The sequence below is a fragment of the Crocodylus porosus genome, unplaced genomic scaffold, assembly GCF_001723895.1.
Source record: "Crocodylus porosus isolate Cpor-Errol unplaced genomic scaffold, CroPor_comp1, whole genome shotgun sequence".
Classification (NCBI taxonomy): Eukaryota; Metazoa; Chordata; order Crocodylia; family Crocodylidae; genus Crocodylus; species Crocodylus porosus.
Genome location: NW_017728939.1, coordinates 8228959 through 8255164, shown reverse-complemented (window position 1 = coordinate 8255164; position 26206 = coordinate 8228959). Strand labels below are relative to the sequence as shown.

Sequence of the window (26206 nt, the reverse complement as noted above, 5' to 3'; positions counted from 1 at the left end):
AGAGAGGTGGTGGACTCTCCATCCTTGGAGGTTTTAAGACCTGGCTAGACAAAGCCTTGGCTGGGATGGTCTAGTTGGGGCCGGTCCTGCTTTAAGCAGGGGCTTGGGCTAGATGTGACCTCCTGAGGTCCCTTCCAGTCCTCTATGATTCAAGTGCTAGAACAGCTTTCTAGTGAGACCATGGCATCTCTATCACTAGATGCCTTTTTTAAGGGCAGGTTTAGGCAAACATCATCTGGGAGAAGTTAGATAGGAACGACCTACCTTCAACAGAGAGATGGACTAGATGAACCTCCTGAGGTCTCTTCCAGCCCTGTGATTGCATGGATTTCCACCCCCTGCCAACACACAACACATGCATCCCAGGAACGAAAGCAGCACTTTAACCAGATGGAGTTTCAAGCTGGTTTATGATGACATTGGTTGTTACAATATTGTGTGAACATCAAGGGCATGATGTCTGTGACCTGAGAGCCTCCCGGCCCCAACCCCATGGGGTTTGTTCCATCCTTATTTTCCTGGGCGCCGAGAGGTCTGTCTTCCGTGGCCTGTGCTTCTCAGCTGCCCTGGCTGGGAGTAAGGTTTTTTCCCATCATGTGGGCCTGTGACTCCTTTTGTGGTGCAGGTAAAACTGTCTCCTTGCCTCTCCCAAGCCTTGTCCCCAAGCCTTTGACACTTTCCACCATCATACAGTGCTCACATAGGGTATTTGCATTTCATTTCCCTGGTTTATGGAAAGTAGAAGGCCACGTTGGTTGGCCGTACGTCTGTACGAAGGCTGTGCCGTTACCCAGGGTGGGAGGTGTGTTATTATTTAACGAACACCCATGAGACTGCCCAGTGATTTTTCCTTTTCACCTTCAAGGGGCTATATCCCAGGGGGGAGAGTCTGAGCTACTGGGGAATCTGAGTTAAGAGTTTGCTGGGTGCAGGGCATTTTGGAACTGGCGCATCTGCCCTTTCCCTTTTTGGCTGCAGACTGTCACTTCGGCTCTGGCAGTCATTTCTCCACTCAGTTAATCAGCTTCACCCTGAGGAAGGCATGTGGTGGATACAGATTTACTAGCCTTTAATGGCTCTTTTTATTGGGGCTGATTGAACTGAGGAACAGGCCAGCCTTCAGCACTGGGAAAGTAGCCCTGCTGTGTGCACGACCTGGCACCGGCAGCACTTGCTGAGGTTCCTCGGCAAGGAACGGGCCTCCCTGAGGTTGTGTGCGTGTGTCTTGCACAGACACTGCATGTGTGTGAGTGCCCGGAGCAGTGGTGTCCATTGTGTATGCTAGGCTGTGTGCGCCTCTGCAAGAGCCCAAACCAGTCGGCACTCTGGACTGGATGGAACGAAAGGCCCAGTATCTCTTTGCACTTCTGCAGCTGGTGCAGGAAGCTGCTGTTTCTCCAGGGATGCCCACGCGTTTCTCCTCAAGGGTCCTGCCTTTCTAGAATAAGACTGACCAGACACCCCATCCCGTATCTCCAGAGCTGCTGGCTTCTGAGGCCCAGACAACTTCTGTCTGAGAGTGATCCTTGCAGAATATGGCAAGCCCAGTGATTTCTGCCAGGGGTCCGTGCTTGAGTCCTCCCGCAGAGCTGTGGTGTCCTGGCCAGCCTCAGCCCTCCCCAGTATCCATTTAAATTGGGTGGCATTTCTGCATCCTTTGAGTTGCTCTTAGCTCACTGAGTCTAACTCCTGAGTTTCCTGTGGGGTGCTCCGTTCACGTGTGGCGGGGGGAAGCAGGGGCTGGATGTCGGCGGTGTTCATTTGTGTCTACGGGCCTGGGTCCCTCCTTGTGACTTTGACCAACACAGTGGGTTGGGAGGAGCGCCCCTGCCATGGCTGCGTTACACTAGTGCGTCCCAGCCTGCGGTGCCTCCAGGAAGCTTTCCAGGTGGAACTTGAGATGTTGGTATCGACCTGTGAAGGCCCCTGGCGGCCTGGGCCTCCCAGCCCCCTACCCATCACCTTGCAGCCTCCAAGGTCAGCAGAGCCGCTTGCACGACTTGTCACAGCTGCGGGCTCATGGGTACGATGGGGGAGGAGATGTGGTGTTGTGTGCAGGTTCTCCCTTTGGCACAGCATGATCCATCTGGCACCCTGACCCTCCTCCCTTCCCCAGAAACAGAGCTGGAGCCATGCAGAGCCCTCAGCAGCATGATGCCCTGCTGTCTGCCTCTGGGCATTGCCATGCTACTGCCATCATGGGTCCCATCAGGGGCTTTCTCTCCTGATCATTCCTTCCTGCTGCTTGGCTGCCTTCTACCAGCTAGCTACAGCCCCTGTGAGCCTCATTGTTTCAGGGTAATAGGATGCAGGCAGCCTGGTGACCTCCAGGGGTCAAGGAGCAGGATGGAGACAGGGGTCATGACAGCACTTACCAGTCAGCCAAGACCATGTGCTGCCTCGCTGAGAGGGACTGGCAGCCCTGCTTGAGGGGGGCGGGGGAGAAAAGAGCAGCCACAACCTCCATGAGATGTCTCCTCCTCTGCTGGCAGAAGTGGGTGCAAACAGAGTGGATTCTGTGGGCTGCGTCAGGACTGAATTTGGCCCCTGGGGACGTGTCGGAGGTTCTTAGGGCTGGTTTGCACACAAGCACGTGCAAAAGGGATGAGGGACTGGAATGACCCATTGGGGTGTCCAGTGAGAGCTCGGCTGCCAACCCCCTGGGCTCAGACTTGATGCCCCATAGGATCTGAAGCTTAGACAGGAACCCAGCCCAGTGTGAGTTAAGCCTTGTGCATCCCCCACCCACAGCAGAGTAATCTCCCTTGGGTGCTGTGGTCCTGCGGCGCCGTCTCTGGAGGACATGTCACCAGTTGTGTATCCGCAGCTTCTCCGCCAAAAGATTCAGTGATTCTCCTGCATCTGTGCCGTGACAGCTTGGGGGCTGATGACCCAGCACCTGGGCTCTAACCTCGGGGTCCTCTCTCAATGGAAGGAAGGAAATTCTAACACTCGGGAAAGGCAGCTGGAGATTTACAGGTTTCCTCCAGCAGTGGGCTGAGCAGAAGGCAAGCACATACGCACGCATAGGCACATGCGCATAGCCATGCATACATATACACGTGTGTGTGCGTGCGCGCACACATACACACACATGCACGCTCCAGCAGCATCCCTGACTTTATCTCTCCTCTCCCCGCCCCCACCCAACAAATCAAGACTGCAGTAATCAGCAGGGATAACATGCCCAGCGCAGCAGGAAAAGATTAAAAATCTGGCCAGAGATTGGATTCAGAAATGATTTGCAGAGATAAGATTTATTCCCTCTCCAGACACATCCTTCCATTAAGAGCAAAAAAGCCCCTCTCCGTAAATCTTGCTCCTTTCTCTGCAGGCTAAAGGCTTCTTCCCCTGCTCCCACAGCTCCCCGGGGACTGAGAGGTAGCTTGTTTCTTGCTGCACCCCAGAAGAGGAAAGGCATTACATTAAGCCTTAGCTAGTCCGTCTTGCTCAGCTGGGCTTGGATTGCTCTGTGCAGTATGTTCACTAGACCACGGTTAATCCCAGGGTGGGAGCTTTCCCCCCTTCCCTTAAGGAGCCTGTTCATGGCCTGGCAGACCTCACGTCCGGATGCTCATTCTCTTGCTATTCAGCCTTCAGCTTTCCCCTCTCCCTTCCTTTCTCTTCCTCCCAGCTTGCAGCCGACACACCCATTGCAGCCGCTGGGTTGTCTGCAGCAACTTTGAAAACACATCGGATGTAACAAGCTAGACAGAGGTCAGAGTCTAACTGCACCCTGTCGGATGCCACTAGCAAATTCCCTTCCTCCTGGGTGGCTACGTTTGGCAGCAGCAGCCCCACCTCACGATCCTACAGCCTTTGACGAGCTTGAATGCATTTCCTCTTCTCCTGTAAGCCTGGGAGGGCGTTATTCCAGGGTGGCATGTACCCGCTGTATGCAGGGCAGAGGGTCATAGCAATGCCAGCAACTTGCACAAGATCCCACGGTACGTCTAGGAATAGAACCAGGTCCCTGATGTCCCTGTCCGGTGCCTACAGAACGGAGGCGATGGGACTGTGTTACAATGCACGCTGCCATCCCCACTTTCCGCACAGTTTAACACCCATTTCCGCCCCTCCTGCTGGCATCATGAGTGTCTTGTTCTGCTGGCTGGGCAGTCCAGGCCACAGATGGTGGTCGATACCCTTCCCAGCGTGAGAACCAGCTAGCTTCTTAACCTGCTCAGCCTCAGTGACTGATGTCTCTCTCTAGGTTTAGCCGGGGCCTCCCAGACAGCAGCGATTGTCTGATTCCCAGCGTCTCCAGGGATTACAGAAGCCAAGGCTTAGCTCATCCTCAGGTGTCAGAGGATGGATGTGCCAACAGGCGTGTCCACAGGATGCTTTATTTCATTTCAGCCTAAAGGAGCTTGGGACAGGAATTGCAGCTATTTGCACTCGGTCACAAGGTTGATCAGCTAATGCTTGTGCAAACAAACTGGTTTGGAGATGAGGGTTAGCACTTCATCAGGGATTCCTGCCGGGAAGGAAGTTGCCACTGGAACAACCTGAATCTGACCTCTCCAGTTAATTCTCTCTGTCTGTGGATGTGCTGCAGTTGCCCCGCAGATGCGATGTATTGGGCACTGCTAGGGAAGCTCGCAGCCCCGGAGCCCTAAAACTGCCCCGGCAGTGAAGGGGGACCCCTGATTTTGTATGAAGCAGGAGGTGGGAGAAAAGCAGCTTGATGGTTTAGCTGATGGTGAGAGGCTCTCATGGGATCCTCATGGAGCTTATGTAGATAAGTGTCTGGCGCTGACAGAGGGTGCGAGCAAGCGCATCGTGTAGGTGTGCACTGACCTGGTGCTTCAGCTGGTCCTGCTGGGGCAATGTCTCCCCCACTCCGAGACCTCAGCCAGAGGCTACCACCCCCCTCCAACTGAGACCAGTGGGCAAAGGGGAAGGAATGAGCAGGGCCCGTGGAGGGGAGCATCATGCACACATGTATGTGCATGCACATGTGCATTCGCATGTGCACACACCTCTTCACTGGCTGCTGTTGAGCGGGGGTGGAACTGCAGTGCAATGCAAAGTCCTTGGCACTGGGATCCTGACACAATGGAGGGTGTGTATGGGCGGTGGGGGGGGAGGTTGGGCTTTAACCTCCAAGGTGAGTGGCCCGTTCATTGACCCCTCCTGCGGGAAATGCAGTCACCAGGGCTCTGGGACTGAGATGAGTCAGAGCAGCTCACTCAGGATTCAGTCCTAGCTGCCCCTCCATCCCCACCCATCTTCCCCAGAGCATCCGGGGTTGTGATAGGATGGATTGGGCTTCCTCGCCCTTCAGCAGGTGTTTGAATATAAACAGTTCGCCCCAGCGAAGGAGATAAGATAACAGGCCAAGTGCTACTGAACCAGCAGGCCTGGAGGGTGGACTTTGGCTCTGCTGGTGATGCTCTCCCAGTGTTGCGGGTGTCCACGTATCTGCTGCAGAGAGATGTGGCTGGCTGTATGGAGCGGGGAGGAAGGCCCTTGCAACTCGGGAGGCTGCCATCCACCTTGTGTTTCTACCGTTCTCCTGGGGGGTGCAAGAGGCGGAGGTCTGGCTAATAACTTGGATGGCAACATAAGCCCCTCGCTAAGGGCCCTGCCTGAACGGTCCGGTCTCGGGTTGGAAACAGGTCGCTGATCCTTTAAGGAGAGCTGCCGGGTGCACCCGCTGGTGTGTGGGAGGGCGCGACTCCCCTTCCTGCTCTCTGTCCTGCATACGGCTCGCTCTTGCAGTATTTACAACGCAGCCACGGGGCTGGGTTGCCAGCGGATTTGGCTGGCTGGGCTGGTGCCAGGAGGGGCGGCTCATCACGTGACCTGGCCCTTCATAAAAGCCACTGAAACATGCCTGATGGGGATCAAGTGAACAGCACCAAGCCAGGGTTGGGTATCCAGCGTACCCTACACGGGAGAGGCCCGTTTCTGCTCACGAGAGGGAGCGGCTCTGGGGAAGGAGCAGGGGTGTCACTAGGATGTTTCCTGCTTTCTCTCTGCTTTCCCTCCAGCATGAGCCAGGAGGCATGTCCTCACCTGATGGCTGCTCTGGGAGTGGTGCTGGCATGTCGGGTCAGTGAGGTTGGGTTTAACCCATAGGTGCATCACCTGGTCTTGTGAGGGTGGGAAGAAAGCCAGGGTCAGGTCCGGGCGAGCTAGTCTTATTGTTCCCGTTGGATGCTTCGGGGCTGCCGTGGTTGTTCCTGCTGGAGGCTGCAGCAAGACTACTGGTGGGATCCCAGCCGGATGCGACAGAAGCCCCCTCCTCCTACGTGTTCCCCAGCAAGTGGGACCCCAGTTACGTGGCCCAGTCCCAGGAGCCTGCAGGGCAAGCAGGGAGTCTGCCCTAGATCCCATGCCTGAGTCCCGCATCTCCCGCGCCTCATTCTGACACCCACCCCTGCTCCCTAGGCTTCCTGCCCTTCCAGAGCTGCAGACTGGTGTTGACAAACCCTGGCTGCAAGGCCTGTCTGGGTGGGGGCCGGCTGCAGGCTTTTGGGGGCTGGGAGAGGACCGTTGTGCCCCCAGGAAGGAATGAGAGGCAGCTTGGGGCTGGGGGCAAGTGCATGACAGCTGCTGGCCCTGCTGCACGGAGCCCTACTCCAGACAGAGCAGGTCTGGAGGGACTGCTGGCTCCTTGCTCAGCTCAGATGAGCCCATGCAGGCAGCCAGCTCTGGGGTGGGGCAGTGAGATCCAGGACCAAAATGGACCCTGCCTTTAGATCCTGTCCCGTCTTGCAGCTTCAAATGCTTGAGCCCAAGGGCACAAGCTGTTCAGTGCCAAGCACAGGGCAAAGGGGAGGTGCTGCTGTCGCCTCTCACCTCTTCAGACCAAGCTTCAAATGGAGCTGAAGCGTGCACCGAGCTTGCCATTCTCAGCTTGCTCTGAAACACAGTGCAGCTAGCGTGCTCTCTGCCCAGGCCTGGCACCCACAGGGAGCTGGGGCAGGCCTGAAGCATCCCTGGCATTGTCTGGCAAGGGACCTAAGACGGGGACAGCCAAAGCAAACTGAGCCATGAAGGGAAGCTGGTGTGGAAGGGCCCAGTCTCCTAGAGGAGCTGTTGCCAAATGGCTTCATCTGTGCCGGGCTGGTAGCCAAAGCGTTCCCTCCGTGTCCAGGCTCGTTTAAACAAAAGAAAATTGCCTCCTACCTTCACTCTTCTCACCTTGGAGAAGCTGTGGGTTTATGGAGATGTCCCTGGAGCACTGCTGTCCTGTAGGGCAGGGGTCTGGTCCACCATCTCTCGGGGGTGGGAGGGATGCTCTGGCTGTAGCTCTGCTTTCCTGAAGCGCTCACAAGGCTCCATCATCCCTCCGAGCATGAGGAGCAGGTGCCATCCAAGGGCTGCGGCTCTTGGCATTTGGCTTTTGAGTCCTGGCCTTGGAGTATTTTAGGGGCACCTGGAGCAGCGTGAGGAGCTCTCTTTCCTGCTCCCCCGGAAAGATGCTTAGGGCAGGAAGAGTGGTGCTGGGGCCTTGGTTGGACTCAGGGCTGGCCTGCCCATTTCTCCAGGGCTGGCCTTACCCCACATTGGGCTGGGAGGCAGTGCCTGTCCCTAGGGAGGGTGAAGCACGGGGGGTGTCTAGCCCGAGATGCACGGAGCTGCCCTAAGACGCAAGCCACCGCGACTGGGGACTGGGGTCTGTCTGCGTAGCTGCCCTGCTCCCTTCCACCCCTGTCACTCCGGGGTAGCTCGATCTGCACATCGCACCTCCTCTGCTGGGCCTGCTGCCCCCAGTATGAACAAATGCAGTGGGGTTTGGCCCCGGAGGCCTGGCACCACCGCTCTCGCTGCCAAGTGCTAGGGTCTGAGCTCTCTGCACCCCAGCAGCCCCCCCCTGCTGCCCCGGGGCTGCGCACGCCTGCACGGGGGTGGCTCCCCCTTGCAAAGGGGCTGGGTGTTGGAGCAAAGCCCCCACTTTCCATCCTGCCCTCCATCCTTTTTTCCCCCTCCCTTTTTTTAAACAGGGACTCATTTTGCTTCCCACCCATCGCCCCCCCTCCCCCCCAGCCCCAATCTGGGGGATGGGGTCTGACGACAGCTGTTCCCATGAGGACGGGCCAGCCACTCCTGTGGTTTCCATGGCAGCCAATCAGGGGTTGGAAAGTTTCCTCGGCCCCCCGAACGGGTGTCAATAGCCTGACATGGAAACAGGAGCCGAGCGGGGACAAGGGCAGGCCCGGACTCCTTTGTTTTCCTCGGGCTGCAGAAGCAAAGGGGAATTCCTGGGAGCAGGAGAAATCCCCTCCCGGGCAGGGCGGGGAGTCTAGACGGAGCCCAGCCGGGGCATTTGGAAGCACGACGCGCCCCGCGGGTACCCAGCGCCCGGCTCTGCTCGGATCTGGGTGCACTGAAGCCTGCCCGTGGGCCATGCCTTCAGACGCAGCCTGCACGCCCAGGCCAGGCGCGGCCCCGTAGCAAAACCCCCGGGTTCGGTTGCTGAGCCATGTTCAGGAAACACCAGTGGCGGTGCGCCACGCGCCGGGCGTTCCAGCTGACAGCGTCGGGGCACTGCGGTTTTTTTGCAAATATGTCTATAACTGGACCGCTAACAACCTGTCGAGTGACCACTGTGGTTCACGTGCCCATTACAGAGCTTGCACTGTGTGCCTGCGCTCCCGTCACCTTTCCAGCGCTTTCATCCCCGTCTCAGATTTGTCTTTGTCACCACACCGCTGTGAGGAAGCTCACAGCCGCTGGGGTTTGGAGCAGGGCGCTGGGGCAAGGTGGCTCGTGGTGAGGGGAGTCTCCACGGGCAGGCTGAGGGCGCTGCGGCGAGGCTGGAAGATGTGGACGGAGGGAGCCGCTGGTACCCCACCGTCCACCTCCCAGAAAGGGTCTCTACCCCGTGCCAGCCTCCTCTGGCAGCCCCTCTCTGCCCCAGGGCAGAGCCTCCTGCGCAGCTGGTCTCTCCATGCCTCTGGGATCCCCGGCTTTTCATTTACCAGGCAGCTAAAGAGCTAAATTAACATTGCCCCCCCCTTCCCTTTGCTAATCGCAGGCCTTTTGATCTATATATAGCTGTCTCAGTGCAGGGGCAGGCCAGACAGGCGGGGAAGGGGGGAGTCTGTTGCTCTGACACTTGTCCTCCTTCCTGAGATCAGGCTCGGAGGCTTCAATTCAGCACCCGGCCTCATGTCCGCTGAGGAAATGGGGAGGGGGAGCCGCGGCGCAGAGGCGTTTTTCCAGGGTGCCTTTGCGAGTGGAACAATGTCTGCGTCCGCGGAGGGAAGCAGCTGGCTGGGCTTGTCTTGGAGAGAGGCCCTGATTTTCCTGTGCTCAGGGTCAGACCCATCGCCACATTTGGGGGTCAGGAAGGGATTGCACCCCATGGTCAGATGGGTCTGGGTAGTGGGAGGTTTTGCCTTCCTCTGTAGTGGGGGGTGCCACCTTCTTCCTGGGATAGTTGGAGCATATATTAACAATTTAGAGCAGCGGGACACTGGGCGTCGCGGGCTGCTGCTGTACCGGTGGCAGGTTCGGGTGTTACGTCTTGTGTCGTGTGTCAGGGTTGACCATGCGGTTTAGGGAGTTTCACAGTGGGTTTGTACAGGATGGCTTGGATAGGGCTGATCCTGCCCCCGGCGGGCGGTTGGACCAGATGTCCTCCGGAGGTGCCTTCCCGCCCCACTTCTCTCTGATTCTAACCCGGGACGAAAAAGAAAGCTCGAGGTCCTGGGAAGCAGGTGCCAGCTTGATGTGAGCAGTGCAGAAAAGATCCTGGCGCTGGGAAAGGGGATCTCTCAGCCTTGAAGGCTCAGGGATGCTTCCTTGTGGCGGCCACCCAGCTCCCAGGCTGGTTCTCGCCCTACAGGGCTCCTCTTCGTGGCACCCCGGTGTTGGCAGCAGGGGGACAGGGGCCTGCCAGAAGCTACAGAGCAAAGATCAGAGTCCCTGGCTGGACTGCGGCAATGAACTTCAGCACGGCAGGACCTGGCTCCTGTCCTGGGTTCGCACATGTCTGGTTCCTGCAAGAGGGCACTGGATGCCAGAGGGATGCAGCGGAGAGGGCTCGAGGGCACTTTGGGGCTGTGCCCATGCCCAGGAAAAGGGTTTCTTGTCCAGTTGTTCTTCTGTTAAGAGAAAGGAGCATAACAAAGCCTGCAAATAGCCCTGATTTCCAGACACAGCAGGGTGGAGGAAGCAGGGGGGTAGCCCTGGCTTCGTAGGCCTCTGTCCCAGCGCTCTGGGAATGAGGGGCCAAGGCTGAGCCCCTCGGCACGGATGTGTGGGAGTGTGGGAAAATGCATCCCGTGGCAGCCTCTGTGCCGATCTAGGCAGGGTGTGCGGCTTGCAGCTCGGCTCCGGGGAGGGGACTCCTCCACCGAGGAGCTGGGGTGCCAAAGGAATGACTTCCCCAAGAGCAGTCCCCGCCCGCTGTGCGAGCGAGTGTGTGCGCCGGAGCAGGTTCACACACAGGAGACGGGCCGGAGGGGAGGGGAAGAGCAGGCCTGCCTACTCGGTTTGCAGGACGCAGCTCCGTTTCCTCCAAATCCTTGGCTCGGGGCCAAGCATTCTGGGAAAGCTAATTGCAAATTCAGCGACTTCTGTCTGGGGAGAGAAGCCGGGGCGGGGTTGGAGGGACCCTGGAAGAAAGCAGCAGCTTCTCCGCTCGCTGCACATTGGAGCAAGGCCGGTCGGGCTGCCAAGTGCGGGCGAGGCCAGACCACCGCGGTGCTAGGAGCCTGGTTCCCATGGGCTGCAGATGGCTGGATTGGGCAGGGAAGCCTCGGGGCTGCGGGTCACTGCTCGGGAGTGCCCTGAGCCCTGGCTGTGATGCTGAGTCCAGCCAGGGGCAACGCTCTCCTGCTGAGCTGGAAACAGCTCTGGGCAGACCGAGGAGCCTGCAGAAAGTGCTGTTGAGACACAGTCGCCCCTTTCAGGGAGCTCGGTCTTCTGCATCTGAACCACCGTGCCTCTGCACCTCCCACCTGTGGTCCCACACCACGGCAGGCCGTGACCTGCCACCCTCCTGTGCTCCCCCTAACTAACCCGAGGTTTTCCTGTGCGGGAGCTGCCAGTCGTGCTAACCCGGGTGGGTTGGGACCCCTCAGTGCCCAGACTGCTGAGCTGCATCCCGGTACCACGTCATCCATCCGGGCCCTGTGTGGCACGGTGGCCTCAGCATGCCGCTCTGTTGGCCCCGGGCGGTGGTAAGCACCCCGCTGAGGACCAGAGGGGGAATGGGGGCCTGGCTCTGACCGGGCACGGAGCTGTCCAGACTCTGCCCTCCAGGAGAGGAGCACAGCTGGAGGTCGAGCCTATGCACCGCAGGGGGCTGTAGAAACCAAACGCTGGGTTTGCTTCTCAGGAAATTCCTGATGCCGCTGTCAGCAGCCAAAGGGAACGGCCGTCCCAACCCGTTGCCGAGCCCTGGCCTTCGCTGGTGCACGTGGGACACGCTGAGCAGCAGTAAGAGGTGCTCTGGGGGCTGGGAAGCTGGCGGGGGTGGTTGGGCTGGGGGTGTGCTTGCCTGTTGCCATCTAAAGCTTGGTCCAGCCAAAGCACACCAGCCCTTCGCCTCTTCTTCCTTGCTGCATCTCTGCCTCTTCCCCTTCCCCCAGCCCCCTCCCTGGCTTCTTCCATTTTCCTTCTTCCAAAAATCAAAACACAGGCTAGTTTTTCGATGACACGGCATAGCTGCTCGCGGTGAGCCCCAGGCAGGACAGGCCTTCCTGCCGAAATAACAAGACTCCAGTCATAGTCGCGCAAGGGCATCATGGCTCAGGGATGGCAGGTTTGGTGCCCCCAGAAGCGCTCTTCCTGCTTTCTAGCGGGGTCCCGCAGCTCCGTTGCTCCTCTTGCCAGCTCTGATAGACTGAGGGAGCATCCCAGGGTTTTAGACCCTATCCTTTGGGGTGGCTGCCTCTTAGACCACGCAGTGCCCTGGTCCTTCCTCTGGGGGTGTCCTCCTTCCCCCACTTTGGGCATCACCCGCTTCCTATTCCCAGCTGGCAGTCGTGGCTCCTGTGTCTGATAGGGGCTCTTCAATGCTTTATCCTTTGCTGTCACAAGGCAGTTGGAAGGTCCCCAAACACAACCTAGGCTGCGTGATCAGGGGGAAATACCCTCCTGGTTTCCTGTGTAGTGAGAGTATTGACTTGTCAGCACGTTTGGGTGCTGAGGTGGGGCTGTGGTTGCTCTGGGTGTCCTGGCGTGGGGCTGTGTGGGGTGGGGAAGGCTTTTGTCTAGCTTTAAAACCTGGTCCTCTAGCGCTTCATGGTGGAGGGTGGCGTGTGCTGCACAGACTAGGTGGCCACCATGAGTCAAGGATCAAAAAAGATGAGAACTCGAGGGCATGGGAGGAAAGACTGGGGGTCATTTGGTCTGGAGATAAGAAGCCTGAGATTTGATCCTTCCTTTCCTTTTACGTGTCCTCCTGACAAGGGGTTTAGCCAAATTTGCAGATTTGTCAGACTCAAGCTGTGCCGTGAGGGCTTTGCTTATGGCCTCCACCTTTCCACCTCAGGGCTGTCACCTGTGTGCCTTAACCCCTGCACCACCCCAGTCCTGGGTCCACAAATACCTGGAGGGTGGTTACAGAGAGGGTGGCGACAGGCTATTCTTTGCGACCGCCCAGGCCAACAAGGGAGATCGAATTGGCCGTTAGGAAGAGCTTTCTAAGGGTGGCGGTGAGGAAGCGCTGGCACAGACTGCCCAGAGAGGTGCCAGAGGCTCTAAAGCAGGTCAGACAACCCCTTACCTGGGGTGGTTCAGACAGGGAGCAGGGGCTAGACTCGCGTCACCCCCTGAGGTCCCATCCAGCCCCACTTTCCTATGCTCCTATGATCATGCCCACCTTTTTGCATGGGCTGTTGCTAGCATTTATCTTGTTCAAGGTTCTCTGGGACGCTTGTCCGCAAACATTGTCCCATCCAGGCCAGCCCTTGCTTAGGAGGTTTGGGGTGTGAAGTCCCCGATCTTAGATCCTTCTCTCAAGCCCAGAATTTGAGCCCGGGCAGTTTACTGTTCAAGAGAGTCTGTTGGCAGCCTAGAGGCCCCCCCTGCTTTCTTGCCAGGTTTTTGCAGCTCTTTGTGGCCTGCGGGCTGCATTTATCGAGCAGTCGCGGGTTGCGCCTCACTTTCTTCTTGTGAGGGGTCACTCGAAGGCTTCATCTGTTGCATCGTCATCTCTCCTCCAGGTTGTTCCCGGGGACTGGCAAGGGGCAGTCCTTGTCAAGCAGGAGGCACCAAGCTGACTGAGTTGCAACAGGGTGGGATCCTCTGCACAGGTAGGCAGATCTGGGGTGAGGAGGCTGACGTGGGCAGATCACTGCCGCGTACCGGGGGCTGCAGTCTGTGTCTTCCCTCCTCTCACTTGAAGCTGTTTATTCACACACTGCTGGCTACATCCACCTCATCTGTCTGCAGCTTCGCCTCAGCCCGCACTGGAAAGGTTTGCGGGGCAGAGTCTGGGCTCAGGCTTTCTTTGCCTGCCGGCTGGCAGAGACAGAGAAAGCTGTGCTCTGTCACTTGTGCTTCTCCTGTGCTTGGTGTCTCTGGGGCCAGAGGGGTTCTGCTCCACCTCGTCCCTCCTTCCAGGCAGGTCCTGGGGTCTTCAGCTGATGACCCCGTGCAGGGAGTCCCTTGCCCTGCTCAGACCTGGCCCTGGGCCAGCCCACCTTGAGCTGCATCTTCAGCCCCTGGGTCTGTCCGCGCTGGTCCCTTGGCCTGTCTTGGAGGTCTTTGCATTCCTGCGCTGTCCCTCCACCCCTCCTCTCCATGCTCATTCCTCCATGCCCTTCTTTGCAGCACCAGTGATTCTCCCCTGCCTGGTTTGACAGAGCCCCTGGCCTTGTGCTGAGCACTGGGAGAGTGCTGCCCACTAGTGCCAGCAGCAGGGACTCCCATGTAGCCTAGGGTTTGCTTAGAGGAGGGATTTTCTAAGCACCCTTGGGTCTCATGAGCTTTTGAGTGTGCTGTGCACTATTAGCACAGTGAAGTGTGCAAACACATGCGTGCGACTCCCAAGGTAAGGCCACAGACAGAGAATAGGAACCCAGAGTGTCCCAGGCATTCAGAGTTTTTTGCAACAGCAATGTTGCAAATATCTATATATGTATCTAGTATAAATATCTATTATTATTATTATCTATATTCACGTTTGCAAATATCTATTATTTTCCTATAGTTGAGAAGCCAGTGAAAGCAATGAGTTGGGGTTGTCCGAGGGGTGCCTGGAGTCTAAAAAGGTTGAGAACCACTGGCATAGGACTGCAAAACCCCAGTGTGCCCTTTTGGGGACTGTAGTGTGAAATTCCAGCCCTTTCTTCCCTCCTCCACATATTCGTATACCCAGGGGCTAAGCCTTGGGCACTAATCCTGAAGACTAGCATTGCAGGCCTGCTGCGTGAGCTGCAGTGGTCCCCTTCCCAGAGGTGGCTGTGATGGAGACTGTCAAAGCCTGTTGTTAGTGATTCATGCTGGGGACACCTTACCTTCGTCTCCCAGCATGGCCATTAATGGGACATAAAGCTGAGGTCCTGACCATGACGGGCCTTTATGGACCCCAGAACATTTTCTATGTGCCTCATACCCCAGCTGAGCCCTCTGGGAATGTGCAGTTACCTCCTGCCCCTGTCACATCCCCTGCCTGCCCCCATGGCCGGGGGGCTTGGCACAGCCCTTTGGAGCCGGTGTGCAATGCACTTGGATGCTGCCAACCAGGTACCACCTTCTATTGGGCAAAGGCCAGTGTGAGCTTGATCTGCCACCCTTGGGGCAGTGGGTGGGCCTTGATTGTGTGCTGGGGTCTCTGCCCGGGCACCGGTGGTGCCCACCGGCCCAGCTGCCTTGCTCTCCAGCCTGGGAACCCTGTTGGCACATGGCCCGCATCTCCCTCCCTCCGGCTGAGGGGCGAACGGGCTGGTCTCCTGCCGCTCAGCCCAGCCAGGAGTGCACAAAGAAGTGCCCCAACACCCTGCATCCCTTCTCCGAGTGCTCGGTGGGGGAATATGCTTGGTATCTATCACCCTTGGGTCATGCAGACCTGTTCATCACATGCGCCAGGGTGAAACTCCGGCTTATGGTAGAGCCTGGGGCCGAGGGCGAGGTCTTAGTCCCCGTCCTGGACACAGGAGAAACCAGAGACTTGATCTAGTCCTTTAACCAATGTGCCCTCCAGGACAGGGGCCCCTTTTCTCAGCACCCACAGCTCTAGCCTAGACATCATCCTTGCTCGGCCCCCAGTGGCGTGCTCAGCCGGAGGCAGGTGGTATCTGTGGGGTGGAAGGGGGGGAATTTCTCCTTTGCCATGTTTAATTGGCCTTCGAGGGCCTGTTGGGTCTGCAGGGTGGGTCAGAAGGACTGAGCCCAGCGTGCAGCTTAGCCTGTCTCGGGGGCACTGAGGCAAGGGAGACCCAGGGGCCGGGTGAGGGGGAAGCAGAGATGGGGTGACATGGTCCACTGCCACTTCTCCCTGTCTGTGGAGGCTGGGGCGGGCCGGAGGCTCCTGCGAGACCTTGGCGAGGTGCAGCCGGCTCGGCCGTCCGAGGCTCTTAGGGCGTGTGTGTGGCAGGGGTGGCCCAGAGCTGGTGCACGGCTCTGGGCGGTTTTAATTACCCTGGAAATAAATCAGAGCCTGACTGTTGCTGTGGAAACAGCCAGGCTTGGCTTTGCACCATCCAGCAGCCGTTGACTGCTCCATTTCATTAGCCTTAGAGGAGCCGCGGGAGGCTCTCGGGGGGAGTGTGGGGCATGTTGGTGCAGCCCTGGAGGACGGGGCAGCCGCTGGCCAGAGGCAGATCCCAGCCCTGGCTCCAAGCCCCTCTGCTGGGCCAGGAGTCCAGCAAGCACTGGGCACAAGGCATGCTCCCGGGGACAGGGTGGGATGGGGCAAGCAGGAGAGCCAGGGCTGAGTGCAGCTGGGGAGGAACCGGTGGCTCTGCTCCTCCCAGCGGCATGGGGCAGCTGGGCTGTGGGGCTGGTGCAAGCTGAGAGCTTGGCCTGGAGCCGTCGTGTGCATCTGCGCTCCCCCCTCCCAGGGCCATGCACACACCCGGCTCCCACGCGTGCCCTGAGCACGCGCAGATCGAGGGCTGCGCGTGTGTGTGTGCAGCAGGTAGGAGAAATCAGCCATTTTGCCAGAGTAGCTGTGGCCACCAACATGCTGAGCCCAGCCCCAGCTGCAGGCCCCAGAGCGGGGCTCTCTCAGCCCCGCTGAGCTGCACAGGTCAGGACTGAGGCTCTGGGACCCCCTGTGTACCAGCCATGCCACGCCGCAAGTACCACATCTGCTCAGCTGCCTCCCCTCGTGGAGGGACATGCTTCCCCGTGGCACAGACGTGCTATTAAATATTTAATCTCTGGGCTCAGGCCTTTCTTATTCCGTTGGCAATAATCTTGCTGGGACAGATGGTGCTCCGCTGGCCTAGATAGTTGGCAGGAGCTCTCGGAGCCGGCGGGGGGGTAAGGCGTGCTGGGCCGGCGGTTAACAGCCCTCTGCAGCCAGGCTTTGCCGGCCCCTGCGGTGCTCCGGGAGCCAGGCGGCAGACCTGGGCTCCATCCCAGCCTCCTGGTAGTGCGTGGGTTGCTGCTGTGCAGGCTTTACTGGGAGCACCGGGGCTCCAGTGTTGGAACCGGCTGTACTGGGTTTGGGCAAGGCCAGGACAGAGTATGTCTGGCCCCTGGGGATGGGGGACGTCATGGTGCTAGTCCTTTTCTGCTGCTGGGCTTGCGAGGTGGGCGGGAGGAGATCACTGGTCCCGGCTGCCTGCTAGGGCTGGCTTGCGCCTGGGCCCTGTTGGCAAGCAGGGCACAGACTCATCCCTCGTGCCCTGGAGGGGAGCAGAGCACAGGTCTCCTGAGGATGGCCACAGGCCCTGCAACAGGAGTCAGCTCCTGGTGCACTGGAGCAGCAGGGAGGCTTCGCTGGTATGTGCCCCCCTCCAGCAGCCCTGAGTCCTGTCAGGATGAGATGTGGTGTCAGATCCCCCAGCCACACATGGCTTGGCCCCTGGCCATGCGGCACAAGTTTTCTGCTAGCCCATTGGGGCTGGGGCCAGGGCCAGGCAGCTGCAGAGTTATTTTCTCCCCAGGCAGAGCAGCTGGATAAACCAAGTATGGCGTGAAGCGAGCGCAGGGCGGGAGCATCATCTAGTGGCAGGGCGCGACCGCTGCACAGATGGGTGCAGAAGGAAAGGCAGCGCACGCAGGCCATGCGCCAGGAAGTGGGAGCTGTGGCCCCTTCCCTTCCCTGCCTTTGGGCTGTTGTCTAGCCCAGCACATGGGGATCCAGGCCCGGGGGGGTGGGGGTCATAGCCAGCTCTGTGTTTTTGCTGCATGACAGGGGTCTTGGAAGAGGGGTGGGAGTGGAGCTTGCCCCCGAGAGCTGGGACATCTGCTCAGGCTCTGCTCTCTTTCTGGGCCTCCCAGCAGTGGGAGCGGGGCACTGGGTTGCAGGGCCTCCTCCCTGCCTGCCCCCCCTCGCCACATGCATCCACAGTCTCAGGAACCACATGCCCCCGCCTCCTACATCCGTACCCTGCCAGAGATATGACCCGTCTCTGCACCCCCCTCCCTCCAGCTGCACACAGCTGGACCTCAATGCTGTCACATCCCAGGCAGCTCCCCACAAACATCCAGACCCCCCCAGATGCGCCTTTGCCACCAGTTGTATCCCCCCAGGGAGGCACATCCCCACCACCCTTCCAACAGGCCCCCCCCACACCTACTATCCCGACACCCCCCATCTGTATCTCCCAGTCTCAACATGCCACCCCAAACACATCCCTGACACATCCCACCCCACCCCACCCGACATGCCCCCAGCACACCCCCTCCAACATCTGCCCAGAAACAGACATACCGCCCCCCCATACCTGAGACATCTCCAACACCCCCCATCTGTCTCCCAGAAGCACCCCAACATGCCCCCACACCTGCTCCAACTCATCTGCAACATGCCTCACCAAATGTATCCCAGAAACACCCAGCACCCCCACATTTATATCTCCCAGAAACACCAACACATCCGATGCCTCCAGTGCATCTCCCAATGTATATCTCCCAGAAACGCCCCAGCCCACCATTATTACACCCCCCACACAGCCTTTCAACACACTCCTGCCACCGTCTCCAACCTGTGACACCCCCAAGTCTATATCCCCAGAAACACCTCCTCCTGCTCAAGCTCTTTATCTCTCAGGGCAATAAGAACAGCAGGACTTGAACTGCCCACACCGTGGGGCCAGGAAGGGCTAACCTGCTCTGGAGTGGGCACATCACAGTCCGTAGCTACAGCAACTGCGATCCACTCTTCTGAGCTCATGGGGGTGCACCCTGGGCCTGCCTTGGCTCTTACATCTGCAGCCTCCTGCTGCTTCTGAACCACGTGGCTGAAAGTGGAGAGCCCTTCCTAGCCTTGGGGGCCGAGGACAGCGAGCCCACCTGACTTTTAAAGGTGACCTGCAGGGGCTGGTTTGAAGATGTCAGGGCTCCCTTTTCTGCTGTGGGAGGTGAGAACCTGCTTTTCAGTTTACCATGACTGCTGAGCGAGGGCTGTGCCAGCACAGCACCCAGGAACGTGTACCTTGAGCAGTGTCACTGAAAAGGCCAGGCTTTCCCATCTCCAGGTTAGTCCCTGCTACTGAATGGCTCTGAACAGCCCCTTCCCCACTCTTCTGCTCACTCCCGTTCCAGATGGCAGACTGTCATCCAAGGTCACGAGAGACTAGTAACACTTTTCCCTTGCAGGTTTTTAGGTGACTGGAAGCAGAATGCAGTTTCAAAGCTCTCACTGCTCACCTTCCACTCACTTGCCTATGGAAGGAGGATGGGTTTAGGCATGGCTAAACACAGGTTTGGTATCCAGACTGGCTGACATTACAAGCACTTGCAGCACTTCTTTCATTAGTAACCTGCTTGTCCTAGAAACTTGGGGTGCAAACCACTTCCCCCCAATCCTAGCAGCTCTTCCTGTACAACCACATGGAGTTGGAATCACAAACTCATTGAGCCAGTCGACACACGCCTTATTGCACAGCTCCAGGCACTGCTCCTCCCGAGTGAGTGTTGCAGAGGGTCCAAGCCATGGTTTTTCAAATCAAGATGTATTTTACAGAATACTCCTGTTCTCCCCAAGTATTTCCAACCTACAGTGGTTGCAACCCAGCCTGGGCGAGGCCTACAGCCCAGGCAGAAGGCAGCAGAAGAACCAGAGCAAAGTGGCTGGAATCACAGCATGAACAGAGCCCCAAAGGGAGACAAGCAGGCATGCCTGGATTTTGAGCTACAGGGTTTTTTTAATGAGGTGAAGCTGAGTCTTGATTAAACAGGAACTGCCCTGACATGGTGGTGAAGTGCTGACGGGCATTTAGTCAGGTTGCAGCTCAGAGACAGGTAATGGAGCCGAAAGAAATACCTGCATGACAGCACTGCCCCACCTCAAGGGCCCAAGCCTGGTTTAATCAAGTCCAACCTCCAGTAGACAAGGCCTCAGCCACCCGAGTCTGTTGCCTCGCAGACAGATGGCATGTAGTCATGAAAGGGACAGCAAAGGAGAGGGGTGAAGCTTTGGAATCTGGCCACAGCAACCAGGCAAACAGTGGTTGGGAGTAAAAAAATATGATTTTTCCTTTTAATTACATCAGTTATCAAAGAAAAAAAAGCAGTGGTAACAAAAATACAAAGCTCTGAGGTTGGTTGTTTTGGGGTTTTGTTTTTTTTTGTAACAAGCTGGAGCAGACCAAGTGCTTCAGTTTAGCTTCTGCTCTGAGTCTCTGCTGGCCGAGTATGAGTAGGCTTTTCCCAGCACCAGCCGGTCCCGCAACAGCTTGAAGAAGGCGTAATAATTGCTGAAGAGGATCAGAGCCAACGAGATGGTCTGGTGCCACTTCTCCGAAGAAATCAGGGAGTAGAGCTGGTAGAAGATGACGGCTCCTTCCAGCACGATTAAGATGTTCAGGATTCTCAGGGGTTTGCTGAAAAAGAACTGGGGGAGGAAAAAAAACACAGTAAGGCAGGGCAGGCAACCCAGGCTTTCCACCTAGAGTGCTCTACACATAGCACGACGCAGCCCTGGGAGGCTCTTGCCTCCAGAGACAGCAGCACATCTCCACTGCTCTCTCAATGGAGGGCTTTGGTGCTCTCACACTGAGGGCCAGTATGCCTGGGTCCTTTCTGGAAAGCTGCCCAAGATGGCGGGCTTGAGGAGAGGTACAAGACTGTCACTGTCTCAGCCCTGGCTGTCTGACCTTGGCAGTAACTGCCCCCACTCAGCAACTCTCTATTCATCTAGCTTAAGCTGTGGACACCAATGATACTGAAACCGTAACCGACTCGAATAAAGGAGGGGGCCAGCTTACGTGGAAGCGGAAGTGCGAAACGTCAGACGGCACAGCCACGTTGTAATGGCCCACGGCCTTGTACACGTTCTTGCTGTGTTTCACCAGCACCCCCTGAGGCCACATACACTCCTCCGTCCACCTGCAAGAGAAACCAGCAGGTCTTCTCTCAGCCCCTTCTTGGACCAGGGCTGGCTGTGGCCACCCACACCCATTCAGCTGGGGATGCTGGCACTACACCCAGAGTCAGGACGGCAGTCATTTCTGATGGCACAATATTTGCACTAAGCCAGTGCACACCTACCACAGCAGGGAAGGGGCCGCTCAGGGCAGCTGGATGGGGCCAGGATAGCTCCTGCTCCTGTGGACTTAGGTTTATAAGCAGACACAGGAGGCAGATCTGGTTGCTTTTCACCTGCTGCTAAGCAAAGTGCAAAGGGAAACAATATCTCTCCACTGGGTGTATGGCAGATGTACTCCCTGCCTCAGCCCCATTTGAGGCAGTGCACACCAAGAGCAACCCCCTGCCTGTCCCGAGCCGGGGAGTTCCTTACTGGTGCTGGAGCACATTGGAGCAGAGGGCCGGATCCACCTTCTGCCAGCAGCCTAGGTGAGCCGCGGCTTTGTGGAGAAGGTCGCAGTACCGGGCTGGCAGGAGATGCTGCATCAGAATCACAGAGGTGCTGATGGAGACCAGGAGGAAGAGCTCGCATGACCACCGCTTGTCATAGTACTGCGTGTTCTGGGGGGCGAGAGAAGCAGCCAGACCTGCTGTGAAAGGGCAGTCGAGGCACGGGGCACCTGGCCAAATGAACTTGGGCCTCATCCTAGCAGCCAAGGAGCTGCACCCACATGGGTGTTGCTCCTAGCTCCATTCTTGGTTCCAGAGCCAGTATTTCTTTTGTAGTGGTCTGAGCTCTATTAAAATCCACCTCCCAGAGGACTGCAGGACAGGAGATAGTCCCCATCATCCCCATCCTGGAGTGGTCACAAGAGACTCCTTAACCAAACACTGGTATGAACAAAATGGCCTCCTCCCTTCTTCAGCTCCAGGGAGCGTGACTGTGATTACTGGCCCACGAACACACATGCACACAACTGCCCAAGTCAAGGGAAGCACTGTGCATGCTAGGACCTGGTGGGGTCTGTTAGGTCCCAGCTTTTATTTCTTGGGGAATCAACCTGCCTTCCACTCCACATCCTGCCAGCAAAATGCAGAGAGTTGTAGAATCACAGAAAGAGGGTTGGAAGAGACTGCAGGAGGTCACATCTAGTCCAACCCCCTGGCTCAACACAGGACCATTCCAACTAGATCATCCCAACCAAAGTTTGTCTAGCTGGGTTTTGAAGACCTCCAATGATGAAGCGTTTACCACCTCTCTGGGTAACCTGTTTCAGTGCTTTACTACCCTCCTAGTGAGAAAATTCTTCCTAATATCCAACCTAAACTTCCCTTGCTGCAACTTGAGACCACCGCTCCTTGTTCTGTCATCTGCTACCACTGAGAACAGTCCAGTTCCATCCTCTTTCAAACCCCTCTTCAGGTAGTTGAAGGCTGCTATTAAATCCCCCTTCAGTCTCCTCTTCTCTGGACTAAATAAGCCTAGTTCCCTGAGAAGACATGTCCCCCAGCCCCCTCTGTGCACAGAACAGCCCTTTGAGTCATCTCACCTGCTCTACAGACAGAGGGCGAGACCTGCTTGGTTACAACCTCACATCTCCCATAGCTTTAGCATCCAGTTTGGCCACAGCTACAAAAAGGAGTCAAGTGAAACCCCAAGAGGAGCACATGGAGTCAGAGTTCACAGCCCTCACTCACCTTCACAAACCAGACTGGCACAAAGGCAACGTAGTAGGCACTGAGCATGGAGCTCACCAACACTTCCTTCATCCTCCAGTTGAAGTCCATCTTCAGGTACTCCACCTCGTTGCGGATCAGGTCCGGGGAGAGACAGCAGGCATGGGTGGGCATGGCCTCCATCCCGTACATCTGTCTGGTGTGCTGCTTCCATGTCTCCTTCAGTACTGTCAGGTAGTCCTTGCCCCGGGAGCTCATGTCTCCCGTCTCTCGCGGGCCAATGTTGGCCACCTGTGAGAAGAGGCCTGTCTTCCGGAAGTCACAGTTCAGCTGGAGGAAGGGAATGTACATGCCGAACCTGGAAGAGCAGAATGGGTGAACAGACTGTGACAGCAGTACCAGTCCCAAGCCATTCCCTACAGTGGAAAGAATTAGCCAGACACTGCATGATGTCTAGGACTTTCAAGGCTGATTCCTGTGCAACTCCTAAAAGGATCCAACCAGGCCACAGATCTACTGGAGGTTTCTGGCAAGGGATGCAGTTAGGTCCACCTAAAATGCCCTGCAGATTCTGGATGTGCGCTGCCAAGCTCCAAATGATATTACAGCTTCATGCTGGGACCCGTTCCAGTAGCCAAAAAGATGGTCCTTCATGATCTGCACCAGCAGCCATGTGAAACTCTTCCATCTCTGCATTATCCATGCTCACAGGGTCACCTGCAGGTCCCCCCCAACTCAGATCTCTGACCTCCAATCACTGTCACTGACCTTTTACCCCTTCAGAGGTGGTGGAGGTAAGGCCCAGCCCTTCAGCAGATGCTTCTCACTATGGTGGCACAGGGCCATTCTACACCTGAACCACATCTGCGCACAGCACTCAGCCCTCCCCTGCTCTCCACCTGGCAAGGAAAATGGACCGGGGAAGCAATTCTGCTCCTGGAATGGAAATGGGAGCTGGCTCCAGAGTTGTAGTTAATACAAGACAGGGAAAAGGTGCCTGAGTTGATCAACGCAAGGAGGGGGAAGCTGAGGAAATGCACTAGCCCAGGGCAAGCTGGAGAGAAATGGGACTTTTTGGAGAGCTCAAGAAGTAGTCTCAAGGCAGGGCCTTTTCAGAGATCCTGGCCAAGGGGCACACTCTGGCCGATGCCTAGAAAGGCTGCGATATTCAGGGAAGGACCCAAGCCTCAAGCTAACTCCATGTGGTCCTTATGATCTGTCAAGAAAGAGAAAACTAAGTGCAAGGCAGTCAAGAGCTCATTTGCTTTCAAGCCTCATCTTGCCCCATGTGGGCTCTGAACATGGTTTGATCGGAGAGGCGGCATTAAGGATTCATCAGCAAAGCTCAGCTGGGGGGATGAGATACTCACGGGTAACACAGGAACAGGAGATTGAGGAATGAGTAGGTCCGGAAGAGGTGAATTATTGATTGGCACAGGCTCCAGCCTGTCCCGGTGAGAACAGCAAAACGAGTGATCACCAGGAGGACAGAGCGTGGCAGAGAGACCTTGCCACTCTGTGAAGCCTGCAGGGAAGAGGAGGCAGAGCAGGACAGAAGTTACCAGTGGTTCCCAGTCTGTCCCAGTGAAGCCACTGCACCCACTTCTGCAGCAAGCCCAACTCTTCCAAGGGAATGTCAGTGGGACCCACACCCCCCGAGAAGCGCTGTGACCTCATTGGAGACTGCAACCCCAGGTCAAACAACCTCCCCTTCTTCTGGAAATGGAGGGTCCAAGCAGTGATTCAGCATGACACTCAAGTCAGCACCAAGCTATCGCAGAAGCAGTGACCTCAAGGTACTGCCGGTGGGTGGGACAGGCCCAGTGTAGATCAGCATCTACCCAGAGCTTGCCCAAAACCAAACAACTGTGCAGGCTGGTACCCTGACAGGTCACCAACATCAGCCTGAAGACAAGGATCAGCCTGTTCCCCTATATACAGTGAGAAAAGAGCGCCGTCTCCAGCTTCTGCCTTCCTGCAGAAAGACTCTGAAGCAGAATCTACCTGTGAATATACCCTGCTGAGTTCGGCAGCTTCCTCTGACTAGAAGCAGGGGAAAAGGTGAAGGAAGCCAAACACCGAATTTTCCTTAAGGAAGAGAGCAGAGTCACTGCGGTCCAAAACACGCTGGGATTTGGAAAGGGAACACATGGCAAGAAAGGACTGAGACATGCTGAAAGAGATGGTGCCTGGGCTCTGTTACAGCTTGAGCTCATAGGCTTTGAGAACAGGGCAAGAGAAAGGCAGAAGCTTCAGGGGCACACAAGCTTTCTAGTCACTCTGAACTATAATCCTGGGCCTCACTGCACCTTCAAATTTACAAACCAGCACAGAAATCCTCCCAGTCTCACCAACCACCTCCATTCTGCTTTTCCACTCCTCCCTTTGTTCCTGAGGTTATAACTGGTCAGGCCAAAATGATACGGAGTGGTACTTACAGTCCCTACCTTTTCGTTGCCAAGCACTACTTTTTGGGTTCAACACCTGGCACCAGCTCCCACTACTGGTGCCTGCTATGTTGCCCTGAATAAGGCCCCAGGCCAGAGGGCCTCAGCCTTTTTACACTCAAGGTGCCTGACATTAGACTTAAGACCCCCTTTGCAAAATGCCAGCTCTTTGCTTTCATGTGTTTTTTGACTGCATAAAAATACCCGAGCAATTTTTCAGCACTCAAAAAGCCAGCAGCAGGGCAGGATGACATGGTAGATGCCTACAGGAAATCTCCAGGTTTAGCTTGTGAAACACAGGTAGGTGCTTGCAGACCCAACTGTGCTAGTACTCCACCACATCTGTGACACCCTTTAAAAAGATCTTCCGGCACCCCCGGACACTGCTTTACCCTGGTTGAGAACTGCTGCTCTGTGCCCACTTTGCTGCATTCATCTACCTCCTGTGCCCCAGATACAGAGACAAGCGGAGACACTGCTCACCGATCTGTGCCCTTACCTCCTTCACAATAGCACCGATCAGCCGGCGCGCAAGGACGATGGTCGTCACCGTCAGCACATTGAAGTCGATGAGATGGAAGTTCTGCAATGACCAAAGGGGAACTTCGCTATTTTCTGACAGGCAGCAGAAAATCCACAGGCAATGGGCAAGTCACCCAAGCCATTCCTCCTCCTTCCTCCCCAACATGTCTGGTGTCAGGGTGCCTAAAATTTGCCCTAAGACTCACTGAGAAATCTACCAGCACCACCGGACTGGTCTGCATAAAACGGGACCGATTCCAGACACCTGCATCTTTAACGGGAGGCAACCCTGTCAAGATGCACGCAGTGGCCAGGCTGCTGGGGGGAAGCCAGATGGGCCCCATGCTCACAACAGAGCTCGCTTCTCCAATTTTTTTTTACATTTTTTTTATTTAAAATTTGTATCTGAGGCCAAATCAGCCAAAACTAGTTCCAAACTCAAGAGTCCAGAACCGTACTGGCAAACATCCTCCACCCGCACCCAAGGCTTCAGGTATTTCTAAATCCTTTGGCAGACGTCCTACATGCAGGCCCATGCCTGGAGGCTCGGGGTTCAAACGGCCGCACATTTTGCTCGCTCAGCTGTACAGCCCTCAGAGCAAACAAGGGAGAAGACTCCTGTTTCGATGAACTGGGTGCAAAGCCGGTACCGAACCGTGCCGGGAGAGCAGGTCAGGAAAGCTGCCTTCTTGGATGCAGCTGCGCGGCATTTTCCCAGCCAGGGTAAGAAGCCAGGACGCGCCTGACCCCAGCACGCCCCTGCCACAGTCACGAAGCGCACGCCTCGCCGCGGCGCAACGGGACAGCGGCGCCAGGGCCGCGAGCGCAGGAAAAGCAACGCCGGTTTCCTCGAGGCGTGTGGCGGGCTCCTTACCAGCGAGGTGTGCGAGGGCGGGTGCGAGGGCGGGTACCACCACACCGTCTTGTAGATGTTGATGTAGTGCACGAAGAGGGCGACCAGGTGGCAGAAGAAGAGCTGCAGCTCGAACAGGACGCTCCGCTCCACCGGCAGCTCCGGGATCTTGCAGTGCCGCAGGGGCACCACGGTCTGCGCGGCCAGGGGCGGGCTGGACAGGCCCGGGCCCGAGCTGCTCCTGCGGGGCCGAGCGGCGGTCACGGCGCGGGGACCGGGGGCGGACCGGGGCGGGGGGAGGGGGAGCCCCGCGCCC

The 26206-nt window shown here is 57.1% G+C and overlaps 1 protein-coding gene and 1 long non-coding RNA gene across 2 annotated transcripts in view; one reads left to right on the top strand and one right to left on the bottom strand.

Annotated features, from left to right (window-relative positions):
* The window catches only part of LOC109318496, a 98544-nt gene that overhangs the window by 64140 nt on the left and 8198 nt on the right, over window positions 1–26206 (top strand). Inside the window, exon 3 of the long non-coding RNA XR_002103264.1 lies at window positions 13131–13220. This is a non-coding gene — a long non-coding RNA (uncharacterized LOC109318496). The remainder of the gene's footprint in view (window positions 1–13130; window positions 13221–26206) is intronic.
* Window positions 19633–23518, bottom strand: TMEM39B (transmembrane protein 39B). Its single transcript, XM_019547801.1, has 6 exons — window positions 23439–23518; window positions 22837–22967; window positions 22090–22426; window positions 20825–21012; window positions 20292–20412; window positions 19633–19918 (listed from the first exon to the last, which is right to left on the bottom strand). The coding sequence occupies exons 3-6, from the start codon at window positions 22417–22419 to the stop codon at window positions 19682–19684; spliced, it is 876 nt and encodes a 291-aa protein (XP_019403346.1). The 5' UTR covers window positions 22420–22426; window positions 22837–22967; window positions 23439–23518; the 3' UTR covers window positions 19633–19681.

Bases quoted from the DNA above. Each gene is read 5' to 3' on its own strand.
- TMEM39B (XM_019547801.1), bottom strand. From the start codon at position 22,419: ATGTACATTCCCTTCCTCCAGCTGAACTGTGACTTCCGGAAGACAGGC. The intron at 21,013-22,089 runs GTGAGTGAGGGC...CTCGCCCCCCAG, and splicing joins TGCCAGTCTGGTTTGTGAAG to AACACGCAGTACTATGACAA. The intron at 20,413-20,824 runs GTAAGGAACTCC...TTTCTCTTGCAG, and splicing joins TCCAATGTGCTCCAGCACCA to GTGGACGGAGGAGTGTATGT.